Source organism: Lontra canadensis, unplaced genomic scaffold, assembly GCF_010015895.1.
Source record: "Lontra canadensis isolate GAN:19392208 unplaced genomic scaffold, GSC_riverotter_1.0 scaffold27, whole genome shotgun sequence".
Classification (NCBI taxonomy): Eukaryota; Metazoa; Chordata; class Mammalia; order Carnivora; family Mustelidae; genus Lontra; species Lontra canadensis.
Window position 1 is genome coordinate 7,174,939 of NW_022631021.1, and position 15,759 is coordinate 7,190,697.

The 15,759-nt window shown below is 36.2% G+C and overlaps 1 protein-coding gene across 4 annotated transcripts in view; it reads right to left on the reverse strand.

Moving 5' to 3' along the window:
- ADGRB3 (adhesion G protein-coupled receptor B3) overlaps positions 1 to 15,759 on the reverse strand; it is a 721,557-nt gene that overhangs the window by 15,540 nt on the left and 690,258 nt on the right. For all 4 annotated transcript variants that reach the window (XM_032864447.1, XM_032864448.1, XM_032864444.1 and 1 more), the window contains one exon: positions 10,331 to 10,366. In XM_032864447.1, coding sequence (XP_032720338.1) covers positions 10,331 to 10,366 — 36 coding nt within the window. The remainder of the gene's footprint in view (positions 1 to 10,330; positions 10,367 to 15,759) is intronic.

Genomic DNA, 15,759 nt, shown 5'->3' on the forward strand with positions numbered 1-15,759 from the left:
CTCCCAACCCCCCTCCCCCCATCAACCCTCAGTTTGTTTCGTGAGATTAAGAGTCACTTATGGTTTGTCTCCCTCCCAATCCCATCTTGTTTCATTTACTCTTCTCCTACCCCCTTAACCCCCCATGTTGCATATGATCTCCCTGATATGAGGGAGAGGAGATGCAACATGCCATTATGTTTTGAAGGGCTGGTCTCCACGTCTTGTCTCTGGACACCTTGTGGATAGTGACTTATCTTTGTATCCCTGACAGCTGGCACAATGGTTGATATTTAGCAGATGCCCAGTAAATGTGCATGGGATAAATGAAATGACATATGTATATAGGCCAGGGAAGGTGCCTACAATGTGGAAGAGGCTCTCATAAATCTTGTCTTCTCTCCTATTTAAGGGGTCTCCCAGCTGAAGACGAGACTTCCTTAACTGGCCCCAGACAGGATCCCTATCTCTTATTCTGATCCTATTGTGCTCTCTTATTTTCCATACAAGTGGCTCATAAAGAGCCTGCAGGTGGGTTTGAAACAAACTGCTTGGAAGTTTTCTTTTCTAAACTCATTAAGTGTGAATGACAGAGTTAGGATTTAAGTTGGAATTACAGATAAGGTAGGCATTACTATATGCAGATTTTTAGAAACAGAGAAACCTCTTAGAAAAAGTTGGAGAATCTCCCAGCTATAAATTTTAGATTATGGGGCCTGGAAATCATGTTGATAGACTTTAGAAAGCACTTTGCCTTAATTAGCTTTTCTAGCTTTAGGAATATAGACACCTATGCTCTCCTTGTTCATATTTACCAGTATAAACCTATGCTTATTTTTCTTCTTTTTTGCATTGCATAGGAGTCCTCAATCCAGAGTGGGTTATTGAATACTAGTTTGAAGTGAACGAAAACTAATGTTAAGGAAGCAACACACACTGCAGGAATTAATCTTGATTCCTGAAACTGTATTGTGAAAAGGGAATGATTTATGTACTTTCCTTGGACAGAGTCCCAGAGTATCCCTAAGACAGAACTTGGAGCCCCATGGCCTGCTTGACATTACTAGTGTCTAGTTATGTTTCAAGTATGTTTCTATTTGAATAAATATATATCTAGGACTTAGACAAAGGATCTAAAAAAATAAACTGAATAAGGTATGTATTATTTTTTGTCACTGTCATCCCAGGATATATTTGGCTGCAAATATTTGCAATAGTTTAATTTAGTATTATAGAAAAGACAGATGTAGCATAGGACTGGATTGCTCAAATGTTTCCTCTCAAAGTGTACTGATTGCCTAACAGAGCTCACTTACTGCGGGGGGGATAGGGACAAATATGCTTTATATTTAGGAAGTAACAGAAATTTTATCTTCTTTGCCATAGCTTAGCTGTGTCCATAACAATATAAAATTAAAATATTTTATCTTATTTATATTACCCCAAATATACTAAAAATTCATGTCCCCACAAAGATGGGCATAATTATCCTGGATTGATGACTTCTTGTGCTCTCTGCTCACCATCACCTCTCCTCAGTTTGAAAAGCATGGGTTTACTGGATGTGTGGGGTTCATTAGGGCTTTCAAAGGAATGTTCTAAGGTGTTTTTAAGAGCTTACATCATTCCATAGAAGAAAGTGATAAGGTTTATCTCCATGTTTTTTCAGGAGAAGATAAAAATACCTCTCTAGACATACATTTTTTCTTAACACGAAATGGATAATATTGTCTATTGCAGTTTGAGATGTTTGTATTCCTGCATTTCTAAGAATTCCTTGAGATTTGTCCTCAATTCAAGAAAGCTAATTTAGACTACCTGCCTGATATCTCTGATTTAACATCCTATTAGGCACCTTAATCCCCAAAGTATTAAAATGCAACTTGGCTTAACTAGATGTCTGCTTGATTTTCCTAGATCTGTCAATGATACTACTAGAAATCCAGGCTCAGACCTGTAGGATCCTCTCCTATGTTTAGTTAAGGACCAAACTCCATAGATCTCGACTTTGCCATGTCCCTTCATTCCTATCCTTTCCTACCACTTCTTTTTTTCTTTTCTGGACTAGTCACTTCCAAATTTGTATTTCAACTTCCTCATTCACTCTACTCCAATCCTTCCTTTCTATTACTGCCACAGTCATCTTTCTAAATTCCAGGTCAGAGAAAATCATTCCTCATTAAAAAACAAACAATAAAATAGAACAGAATGTTTTAGCAGCTTTTAGTAACAAATTAGGTAAAAACTCCTTCCTTGGGGTGCAAGCTGTTCACTATATAGTTTCTAAATTCCTTCCTCTTTTTATCGATAGACCTCATGTTTCAGTGAATTTTAATTTGCTTCTGGTTTCTCAAACATGCCATACCTTAGCCAACCTCCATACTTTTCCTCTTCCTGGAATCTCAACCTGTTATTCATCTCCTTACGTTGCATAGCATGTAAATATCTTTGATGTCCAGTATGGCTCTTTTTGAGGTGTTAACTCCCTAGTCCATTTTCTATACTGGTCTCTGCCCCAACTCAGACATAATGTTTGATAACTTTTTATTAAAGCAAACTGGACTAATTTCAATTTTAAACCATCCTTTACAAAATAAATTATCAAATGCCTACTATTGTGAAAATAAATAAAAGAATCCTCATTCAAAATGGAGGAATCCATGAAGGGAGAGCTCTCATGCACTTCCACTCATCACAGTCCACATAACCAGCAGGAAAAAGAAAGATTTTCTCTCAGCCTGGCAGCAGCAAGCTGCCTGCAGGCAATGAGAAGCTGCCACCACTTTGAACTCCTTTTTGCCTCCAATGAAATTTTGTTCAAAACAACCCCTTGCAACTTCCTCCTTTCCTCTACAAAAGGATGCTGTCCCTCTTTGTTATCTGGACTTGCTAACTGTTTGCCATAGTTTGCATGTGCCAAATTGCAGGTCCTCTGTTATTCCCAAATAAACTCATTTGCTGCTCAGTAATACTTGTTATTTGATTTTTAAGGTTGACATTATATGGTGTCAGAAGTGGGACCTGAAGGCGATGAACCCGGATGAACTAACAACCCCAGGCATTGTGTATGGTAGTCACTTCAGCCTTGTGCACACTCTGTGAGTCATCTTTTTTCCTTTTGGCAAAGTAAGCCTCTTTTCAGAGTTAAGCTGCTTCTGTTTGGTTGAGTTCTCTGACTTTATTCTTGAAGGCATCAGCCTTTTGGTGACTGCTCATTTGTTTGCTGTGCCTCTGGTCTTAAAAGTATGGGATTCACAATCCTCTAAATTCTTTACAAAGGACCCTCCTTCTGGGATCCTGGCCAGTTTTGTTTTCAAAACTATGACCCTTCTTCATGCACTTTCTTAACCAAGTGGACCAACTCAACCGAAGATAATATAGAATTCCGATGGTCACTGTGGAAAACTTTTGACCTCCCAAACTTGTTTTTCTCAGAACCAAACTGGAAGACCACAGCTCTAAAATTAAACAGAGTAAAAAGGATGCCTGTTTTAGTTGGTACCTGGAGTCTTCCAAATGTATCCAAGACTCTAAAATCACCTCTTTGCAAAATCAGGTTTTTAAATTACCCAAGACACACAAACAATTCAAAGTAGACAAAAGGGGCTCTGAGGCCACTTTTCCCCCTTCCCTATCCTCTTTGTCTTCATTACCAATTTCTTCTTTCTCTTCTGCACCACCCCCACCTCTTGTACACCCCCACTTCCTCATCTACCAAACTATGGACCATAATTAAAGAACTTATTAAACCCAGAGAAGATCCTCAAGTTTTTATAAATGGATTACCTACTGAGATTAGTAAATTAACAACAACAATGAAAAAAACCCAAAAAAACCTTCTGGTGTCTTCTGGGGTCCTTTTTTGCATATCTGTCTGTGTCTATGAATGTCTATGTATGTCTATTACAGATATGGTATTTTTCTACTTCTGGGTAACTTGCCAAAGTTAATTTCTGAAAGGAGCCCTATTTAATTGGCTTGAAAATGAAGCATTTATAAATTAAGTTTTCAGAAATATTAATAGACACTCACCCAAATGTTTTTCAGGTTCACATGATTTGGATAAATATTTGATCTAAAAGCTAGTTTAAGATTGTTGGTTCAATGAAAATGAACCAACATTATAGAGTTCTCAGCATTAAATATAAAACTTTTGTTCTAGTGAGGTTTATTAAAGTGCAATCAGTTCATGTTATTTCTTTTACAAAATCTGTGAGCAAGAAAAGAGCTTGGGCTGATGGCTAGTTGTCTAATATCTCATTAAGTTTTTGTGGGTATCTAAACATAATTTTAAGACTAAGTTAAAATAAATGTAAGTAAGATAAAAGGTTTTTAGGTAAACTTTTAGTTTCCCTAATACATTTTGGTAACCTTAAAGTTTTGCTAAGTTAAAGTAAATGATGGATATTCATACATCATTTCTAAATAAGGTAGAAGATGGACACCTTAATTACTGAATATAGGTTTATCCATTTCTGGCTTCTTTTTATACAGAGAGACAAAAGATATTTGGGTCTATTAATGAACATATTTTGTACCACACTGAAAAATTATACTAGAAATTATGAAATGTATTCATGAAATTGCCAACCTTAAAAAATGCTGATGTAAAAGTTTGTAATTGCTTGCTTAGTTTTCACTAAAAATTCAGGTTTCTAAGGGTTAAGAATTCTAATTACGGTTTCTATGTGTTAACAATCCTAATTAACATATGTAATTAAAGCTAGTAGGAATAATAAGGGAAATAACTGTATACAAGGAAAGTAAGGTATCTTTTTTGGTTAGAAATGGTATTAAAAAAATATGAGGTATGGAGATCCATTTCTGTTGAGGGAAACAGGACAGACTAAGATGGACATAGCTATATAAGGTCTGTGAAAAAGGAATCTTGGGAAAAAATTTTTATGTATGATCAAGCTAGATAAAATTTTTTATAAGGGTTTAAAAATAAGCTTTAAAATTAATAGTATATTTATGTAAAATTAAACTTCAATTTTTCTTTTATTTGCTAAAAGGACAAATTTTTCTTAGACTATTGGTCTGCTTTTGATAGATCGTAAAAAGTCCCCCTTTTTTTCTTTTAAAGTAATTTGGCTTTAAAAAAAAAAAGGATTCTGTGTTTTGTTAAAGTAATTTTCTGTACTTGCTTTCTTTAGCAGGGCTTTGATTATGTAAGTTTTAACTTGGAACTTTGTGACTTTCTATATTTGCCTTTTAACATCTTCCATTGTTTTCATGGTTAAATGGATAACTATTATTTCATCAATCCTATTTGACCAAGAGCTTTAAAAACTTTGATATTTTTGACAAATTTCCCCAAATCCAATTCTAAATAGTCTTTTTGACCTTGAACTAACTTTGGGTTTTCCAAGAAGTCCCTAAAACATCTTGATAGATTTGTTCTTTCTTCTTACAAAAAGAGAGACATTAAGCCCTGTAGGGTTATTTGATATGTTAAATTACATGAGAAGCATTTTCCAATAAGTGATGATAAACCACCCTGGTTATGCAGGTGAATGTTATTAATATAAATATTTTAGAAATTATATGAAATTCCTAGAAATCTGATGTCTTGGTATAATGTTATTGGCCATAACTCCAGTTATTATCTTAAAGTATACAGAAAACCAAATTTTCTTGTCAACTCCTTTACAATGAACTTGCATCAGATCTTTAATAATGGGCATTTAAAATCTTTTGTCATTTACAGGGAATTATGGTTTTACTCTGATACTTTTACAAAAGTGTACCTACAGAAGTAATTCATCCTCAAAGATTCAGGGAAAAAGCTCAATAAAGTGCAGGTTTCTGATAACTTTGAGATAATAAACTGAACTGGGTAAAAATTTCCCGAACGGATGTAAAAACTAAGTACAGGCGTAATAAGAATAACATTGTATTGAATGAATGAAGATGATTATAATTTTTATGACTTCTAGTTTTCAAACATTACTGGTCCTTTAATATTTTGCTTGCTACATTAAAAGGACCCCTTTTACTCCCTTCTTTAAAGCTATCTATGAAATACAGCAGTTTGGTAAAATATATCTTTGTAAACAAAGATGAAAAATTTACTTTTTCTCCCTACCTGATCCCTCCAGAATTTCAAAAACTCTTGAGGATTTTTTCACATGGCAATATAGTTATTTACATAAATTCAGTGAGAATCTGTTCTCCTTGTAATAACAATTGGAAGTATTGGCTACTTTACCAAGGTTCTGGATTATTTTGAGAGAGATGTTCATAGACTCAGATTTGACAGGACAGGTTTTAAGAAATTAACGCTACTTTATGGAGCCAATAAAGCTCCTCAGAAAAATCAACTTGGCACCTTGCTTACAAAGTTCTAGCAAAGCAGTCTTTTTTTTTTTTAATTTTTTAAAAGATCTTATTTATTTGTCAGAGAGAGAGCACAAGCAGGCAGAGGCAGAGAGAAACAGGCTTCTCACTGAGCAAGGAGCCCAATGTGGGACTCAATCCCAGGACCCTAGAATCATGACCTGAGCCAAAGTCAGTAGCTTAACCGACTGAGCCACCCAAGCATCCCTCTAGCAAAGCAGTCTTAAAAAGAGCCTATATGGCCAATCACTATTCTTGCTACACTTGTATAAGTACTCAGGCCAAATTTAAGGCACACAAATTAGTTTTACTGTGATTATCTTTGATAAATATCAGGGTAAGTATAGAGAGAAAAATTATGTTTGAACCTCTCTCTATATTAGATTCTAATCCTGTATTTAACTGTACTAGATCCTGAATTCTTTTGTTTTTCTCAAATATCTGTCTACCACTCTCCAAACTAATATTTCCAATTTTTTCCCATGCTTTTGATTTGGAACAAAGACTGTCCCTGAACCTCTTTGAAAGAAACTATACCAGCTCCTCCTCATTACCCAAATGACAGCCAGACTTCAGGAGTTTGAATTTTGGACATACATCCCACAGCTAAAGATGGTTGCACCTGACATCCTATCTTGTACAAACCCTGGAGATTTTTCGATCAATGGAAAAGAAGTAGCAGACATCAAGGCAGACTACTTCCACTCAAGACACCACATCAAGACTTCATACTTTAAATATAAAGGTCTTTCCCTCCTTCTTTCCTTTACCTTGGCATTGGCCTAGAAAAATAAAACCATCACCTGTATCTCCCAGGCTGTGGCTAAGGGGGATAAACTCTGGAATTTAAAACATTTTTTATTGTTTTGTCTTTTTTCGGGCTAAGAGAAAAAAAACCTAACTGATTCCTGATATCTCATCTATTTATAGCTCATTACTTCCAGGTTTGGGCTTCTCATGTAGGACCATATATACAAACTAGATTTATTTGAGAGAGAGAGAGAGAGAGAGAGAGAGAGTGAATGAGAGAGAACAAAAGCAGGAGAAGGGAGAGGAACAAGCAGACCCCACAATGAGCATGGAGCCTGATGTGGGGCTCGTTCTCATAAACCTTAGATCATGACCTGAGCCGAGACAAAAACAAGAGTGGGATGCTTAGCCAACTGAGCCACCCAGGTGCCTCCATAAACTAGATTTATTATTCTGCCTCTCTTGTGTTGTATAATCATTTAAAAATTCTGTGCCTGTTGTCTGTCACACATCTGCAGAAATAACCTATCCAATAGGGTGATGCTGTCTCAACCTTTCAAGATGATCTCTAATGCTTACACCCTCTTTAAGATATAGTCTTTAAGTGGGAAATGCCTGAGAGTTCTCCTTTCTATCCCTTGTTACTCAAATGTGGCCTTAAATGGTTTCCAATAACCATGCTTTCCTTGCACAGTGGGACATGACAACCAGGAAAGGTCCTTCCCGGCACCAACGGACAAAATCACTAAATACAGAAAACCTGACTCTTGATGGGCATTGCTTTCAAGGAATGTTTAAAACAGTACCTCCCAACTTCCCCTTTTCTTTTCCAGGCTTGCATGTCCTGAATTGCAATTCCCAAATTAACTCATTTGCTGCATGATAACCTTTGTTTCTAACTTGTTCAATTTTTGAGGTTGACACTATATACTAGATCTCTGCTTGGAGCTGAGAATGCAAATCCAGTAAGGAGATAGAAGAGGAATAGAGGGATATCACTATAGTATTTTCTGTATACTTTCCCAAAAGTAAGAACTGATGTTACATCATTTTGACTAGTCAACACTTTGCTCTGTTTATTCCTAAAAATGCAGTATTTTCTTGGAGATTGGCAACATAAAAGGACTTTTCCCCAGGTATAACACTTACTGGCCAATGTTTTATGGATGTACGAGTCGAGAGAATATTGTTATTGTGTATAGACTTTGGGGAGTGTCTTTGGCCCAAAGGGAAGATATCTTCAGGAGCCTAGGAGACAAATCTGCTTGTCAGTGGTAAAATGCCTACATTGGCTACTGTGTGGTAAAGCTTATGCGATGGGAATTGGGGGACTAGCAAGTAGTTTGATATAAACGAAATTTATCCAGCCTGATTTAAAGGAGAGGGAGGCAACTCTGACTCTTTTCCAAGGACCATCCCCAAAGTACAAATATATCATATTAAAATTTATCATTTAAAGCTGGCAGTAATTTTTCTGAGCACCATCTGTAAGATATCTGCCACATACCTACAGCTGCGCACAGACTCAGGGGAGCGGTACTAAAAAGTTTGTAAAGAAAATGTAATATCTCAAAGTGTCCCCCTGCTCCCAACTCTGTACTTCTAGCAATCATGAGATAACTAGAGTAATTAAAGAGCTAACTACCCACGCTTGTTGTGTTGCAACATCTTTCCATTACCAGTCAATATTTTGATAACACCACGGTTATATGTTGGGATACTAAGCAGTGGGGGAAAAGCATCTGATTAAGGAATCTGCTACCAGTCTCTATAAAGAATACATGAAAAAGGAATAGTTTTTCTAATGCTCCAAGTGACCCAATATGATTAGATTTCTTTTCAGAGCTTATGATTACATACCTTTGGTTGGTTGCATTGAGACCTAATTTTAGATCTAGGCTTTTACTATATTTTGTCCCTGATACCTCATGGATTAATTACCACCTCCTTTTCTTTGTAGTAACACAACTTACTGCTTTTAGGACATAAAAGTAAATACACAATGATCCTCTATTTTTGGGTAATCAAAAAGAATAGAAAACAAATTATTTGTCCCTTACAAGGCAGTAAAAAGTGAAAAAAAAAAAAAAAAGATTGCCGAATGTTTTTTCTTTGTACCCTAAAACTCAGAATAGAATGAAGTTTTTATCCCATGCCAGGTTGCTACAACTGAGATGCATCAGCAGGAAATTTTGCCACATAATCATGGAGGTCAGATTCTTTATTGTTAGTTTGTTTCTTGTACTCTGAAGCTTTACTAAAAAAGGCCAATTCTCCTTAGGATAAAATCAAAGTGTGTTCACCAATGCATTAAATAAAAAGTTAAGTCTCACTTTTGATACCTGATGTATATTGCTGAGCTACAACATTCATCTACATACACAAAATGATTGATTTAGGAGCTTCCATATACTAAAAGGTTTCCATAATTTTAGGAATATCAACTAAAAATTTTCAAGTTCTATGTAAGCATCAAAACAGTACAAATATGCTAGAGACATTTATAATGTATTATATCCAATTATGTCGGCAGGCTGTGAATCATATCCAATTATCAAGATGCATAAGTGCCTTTTATGTGACACTCATACATCATTAATTTTGTGCTTAGCATAAGCTGCTCAAATGGTATGATTTCAGTAATTTCTAGCATCGATATTACAACATCAATATAAATTCAATGCAAATTGGAAAATGAACATCTTCATCTTGTTTATATCTGTGAAAAGGCATTTAAAAACACAGGAGCACACTGAACCAACACTTGCTATTGGAAAAAAGAATCTGGAATGTATCACAGAGAACCTAAATAATAGGAATCAGTACACAAGGCAATTCCAGAAAAAGTCTAGCTAACCAGCCAAAGCATTCTCAGAGGCTCTCTTTTCAGGTAGTTACTGAAGTAAAACCAATATAATCGCTGTAAATGTGAGAAATGAACAAAACAACATTCTTACCTCACAACAAACTGGATTGATCAAATTCAGTCCTTACCACAAATTGCCCATTTGTCTTAGTATTTATAAAATGGATTCCTTGTTTGGAATATCTCAGTTTAGCATACATCTAAGTCAATTAGAAGTTAAAATGTTTTTCTACATGTAGTTTTACAGTATGAACTCTAATAAAAAATGTTTGACTTCTCATTTAATTTTTAAAAAACTAGAGCTCCTACATACTGCAGAGTAATATGTTTAAGTAATTATATGTCAATCTCGAATTCAAGCAATTAAAATTATTTTAAAAATCCATAGAAACTTACCTCAAAGTCAAGGTCTGAATATCGTGATTTTCTTCTCTGTAAGATTTTTTTAAAAAGAAGAAAAACCAATATAAAGTTATGTTTAGTCATTCAAATAAAATGAAAATTATTTTCAATAAAATGTCCTGCACATCTTTGTATTACAAGTTTTCCTTCACAGAAGAGTTTGTTGAAATTTTTATGATTTCATCTCTTTCATACAAATGATTTCATTCTTATTTTGAACTTCCTTTAAAATGGAAGAATATAAAAATACAGAGTACTTCTCATGTTGACCTCTTAACTTTAATTTTTCAGTAGGAATTTTTTAATATAAATTCACACAAAACATTCAATTTTGAAGGAGACTTTACATCTGTTATAGGAAAGCTATGTTTTTTACTTTAGAGACACAAAGGATTAAAAGCTATGTACAAATCATCTAATCATCTCAAGACTTCTAGCAGCCTATCTCCAGGCTTCATTTCTACCAAAATCTCTCTGGCCCTCTGAGTCCTAAAGTCTGTATGTCTCAACCACAGATTTTTTGGTATTTGACAATTCTCCGTGATAGGAAAGTCTTAACTGCTAGTTCTTAGAAGCAGCAGTATTCTAATTTAATAAAAAAATAATGATGATTGTCCAACCCTAGAGAAACATAAATGTAGATGTCAATATCTCAGTGTTCCTCTATGCCTCTGACTCTGTTAAGCAGCTCCTAATTCTAGTTATAGATCAACATGTATTAATAAAATTAGGCAATAAACCTGATAAAATCAGGAAATATTACTTAAATGAAATTAAAGTGACTCTGAATATTAGTGTAGGAAAGGTACACTTAGCATATGCTCAGAGGGATTTGATATTGAAGGAGATATCTGGTAAATGTAGAACGGATCTTCCAAATTTTTAGAGAACAAAAGCAAGTTTCCAATATGAGGCTTGTTTTTGTTTGTTTTTTTTAATTTGGATTTTTTGGGAGGAAGTGGGAGTGAAACAAAAAATAAATATTAAAAACAAGTATTATTTAGGTAGTTGAATATCATGTAAACCTTTAGACAAACTTTTTAAAATTTTTCTTTCTCTTCTATCCCAATACTTACCTTAATTTCAAAAACCTATCAGGGAATCCTATCCATGATAGTTGATTCTTGTAACTGCTAAATAGCAGAGAGAGACAGGCTCTAACATAGTTTATTGAAAAACCTGTTTACATTTTTGCAGCTAGAGTTACAACATCACTGTAGAACCAGAGCGTCCCTATGTAACCAACTCCCCCAAGCATGCTTTACTAGAAGAAGGGGATATACTAAAAGAAAGATTTTGTTAAAAAAAAAAAAAAAAGCCTAAAAGTTTTGAAATTATTTGATTTTGGTGGAGTTGGATTATAGAACCCAGGTTTCAAGTATGATGATGGAGAGCACTAGGAAGGAGATGGCTTTATTAAATGCCAATGGCACATTGATGTCATTTAGGTCCTTGTCGCCAGCATCACTGTAGCCTAGCTGTGGTGACATCCCAGAAGGAGAAAAGTGTGTAGGAAAGTGTTTAACCCAGGCCTCCTTTGCCATCTCCTGCCACTATTGTTCACTAACAGTGTTGTATAGAAAAAAAAAAAAAAAGAGGCTCCAATGTAGCACATCACACTTTGCTACTGTATGCTAGATTGAATGTCAGTGTTTCCATTCTGCTCTTGAATGCTTTGCCTTCTTGGCACTGTGACTCAGCAGGACGTTTTTGTAACTATACATTAAGCAAAATTCTTTCCTTAATACAGCAAAACGCAAACATGGGAACAGTTCTAAGCTGTTATTATAGAACATTAATCATGAGCTCTGCGTTCCACTTGAAAATTAAATGGTGAGATCCTATGGTAAAGGGTCCGCTAGCCAGCAAGTAAGAGGCCCTTCTGCTGCACGCATTGAGGGGTTCTCTGTTGCCAACGGTCATAATAACTGTACCTTGCTCTGTTTCTGAAGGCAAAGCTGTGTAGCCTAAGAACTGGAAATGCTGAGAGACACATGTTATCACAGGCCCCATATTTTAGGAACAAGAACAAGAGATGGGAACCTAGAAGAACACTGGAAAGAGATTCTGCTTCTGACAGCTGATGTCACCTATGCACCTATGTTGATATAAAATATGAAAAAGGAAATGGATATATTTTTATAAATACATTTCTCTCTCTTTTTTAAAAAAAGATTTTATTTATTTAACTGACAGACAGAGATCACAAGTCGGCAGAGAGGCAGGCAGAGGGAGAGGAAGGGAAGCAGGCTCCCTGCCAAGCAGAGAGCCCAATGCGGGGCTCGATCCCAGGACCCTGGGATCATGACCTGAGCCGAAGGCAGAGGCTTTAACCCACTGAGCCACCCAGGCAACCCCCATTTCTCTGTTTTCTATCTAATTTTGAGAAAATTAAATTATAAAGGTATATCATAACCAGCAGCCTTGACGAATTAGAATAAGAAATAAATGAAGCGCAGAGATTTCAATCAAAAGAGCTTAAAGATGGTGATGCTGGGGATAAGCAGTGAAGACTTAAAAATTAGAGAATGGGAAAAATGTGGCAGATTTTCAGAGCCCCTGGGAGGTTAAAATTTGTGTCCTATTATTCCTATCCCCACAATACTGACCAAGTGTACCAACCTTTCATAGTTTATAAAGTGCTTTCACATTTGCTACCTGCCCTGTGGGATGGTCAGGAAAGTATCATTTTTTAATATCTATTCTATGAATTAGGGACACGGAGGACCAGTGTAGTTAAAATGACTTGTCCACTTAAAAACTGGGTAGTAAGCAAATGAGCTGGGATTCACACTCAGGTCTTCTGACTCTAAACCCTGGGTTTTATCCACTGTCTCTCACTACTTGCTCAGGGGTAAAAGAGGTAATATTTTGTAGCTAAGATGCCTGTGATAATTTGTTGATTGTTATTAGAACTCAGCAAGAGTAACAATGGAGGACCCCATCAATCTAAGGCTGAGAGCAGTGGGACTGAGATGTTTTCTAGCCATAAAGTAAGTTCAAGCAGATTAACTTTTGCTTGTCAATTATATTTAAAAGAGGAAAAAAAAAAAGCATTCAATATGTTACTTCTTGAGAGAAAATCTAATGGCAATATAAAAGAATTGTGTTAACCATTCGAACATGGGATACTTTATAAGCAATCATACAATAACACGTAATAGCTGACCTCCACCTCCATGATGTGCCTCCCATTGCAAAATCTAGTTTATCTTAAAGAGGATATCTGGCACTGGGAAACCATGTTGTCACAAGAACCAGAGTGTTCAGTTCTGTTATCCTTGGTATACATGCAATAAGTTGGAAAGTCTTTCAAAAAGTACTCAAGTTCATGGCAACTGTGACTGACTGACATGTTTATTCAAATGTCCCTCTGAGTTCGCTTGGAAGTTATTGTAAGGTACAAAAGTGGTTAGAAAAAGTGGTTATACATTTAAAAAATGAAAATCTAGGGGCGCCTGGGTGGCTCAGTGGGTTAAGCCTCTGCCTTCAGGTCAGGTCATGATCTCGGGGTCCTGGGATCGAGCCCCACATCGGGCGCTCTGCTCAGTGGGGAGCCTGCTTCTCCCTCTCTGCCTGCCTCTCTGCCTACTTGTGATCTCTGTCAAATAAATAAAATCTTTTAAAAAATGAAAATCTATTAATAAAAGTGATCAAGTCATAACAATTTTTCTGATAAAGTTGACAACTGAAGGACTGCTGCATATAAATTTAAAATAAGCCAGGGTGGTGTTAAAATACTTTATGAAGACACAGATTCCCTCTGTCTCTGTTTCCTCAACTTCTCAAATAACTTAATACAAAGAATCTTTTTTGTCATAGTAGGGGATACAAAAATCTCTTCAGGTCTTCTATGTGGTTTCCTTTTCCTAATTTTCCACTTAGAACTCATTGTAACTTTTATTCTATCCTTAACACTTCATTCAAATTCTTCTTGTTAAAGTCTCTGATGAGCTCCATCTGGTCAATTTCCAAGGTCAACTTTCTGTCCTTAGCTTGCTGGACTCTCAGAAGCTTTTGAAATTTAATCACTTCCCCAATAAAACACATGATCTTAGCTTTTCCTTTTCCTCTTCCTATTTGCTGTAGCTCATTCTCAAGTGTGCTTTGCTGGCTCTCCCTTATCTCACTATCTTCTAAGTGTTGAGTTCCTGAATTCTCTTTTTTTCTCATCTTCTCTCCTAGATGATAGAATTCATTCCATGGTGGTAAATACCACTTTTAAGTTCTACTCTTTTCTTCTTCATGTCTTTCCCACCCAGAAAGTGTCAGATATCTAGTTGGTCCAATTAGAGGCTTAGGAGTCACCTTTCATTTTCCCCATCTCTCACGTTGCATATCAAATTCACCAGCAAGTGGTGTCTGTTCCACCTCTGAAATCTCTCTTGATCCGTCCACTCTTCTCCATCTTCATTATCATGTCTGTGGTCAAAGTCATTCTCCTGTCCTGTCTGGATAACTTCAGTAGCTCCCTAACTGTCCTCCAGCTTTCTGCTCTATCTCCTCTCCTAATACCACTGAATCCTAATCTTTCCCTCCAAACCATGTATAGATGGATGGATGGATGGGTGGATGGATGGAGAAATCATGCCCATCTTTCACTTAACAGTCCTTGTTTGCTTCAATTGTTTTACAAGGCTCTCCAAAATCTGGCTTTATTTTTCTTCCTATGCCAATGACATCTTAAGGAGCTCACCCGCTGTTACACAGGACTTTGAATCCTATGAAAAGTATTCCAAACTCCTTCCTATCTCTGCATTACAGTTTCTTTTGCCTAAAACATCCCCTCAACCTCCAGACAGAGCCTCATAAACCATATTCCTTCTTAACTTCACTCCATACAGCACTTTGGGAGTCGTCAACCCCCTTATCAAGTCTCTCCCTCACATTCCATGGTCCTGACCCAGCCTAGTACACTCTTACAGATTGTTCATTTGTTACCAGTTAATTATTTCTCTCTTCCATACAGTTTATTCACCACAGGGATAGGATCCACATGTCTTGATCACATTTATATCCCTAGCATCTACCAAAGGGCCTGGCCCAATAATTCACAAAATTATTGATGAATAATTGGAGGAGGTACACGATGGCAGCTAAACAAGTCCAAAATGTGACTCATTTCTTTTGTTTTGTTGCTGTTTTTCTCATTCTTTGGGAGAATGTGGATAAGCAGGCAGACTAAATACACAAAGAAAACCATTATGAATGGATTAACTGACAGCCAATTAAAAGACAATTGAGGGGAATGCAGGCTTATCACTAATGGAAGGGAAAAAAGTTCAGGATGATTTAAGAGTAAAAAAGCACAAGAGTATGAGGCCACACAGAGGAATACTTAGCAAGTATAGGCACTGAGGCATCTCTCCATATCTAAATCCTCTAGAATAATGAATAGTTTCTCAGAGGGAATAATTCATTGT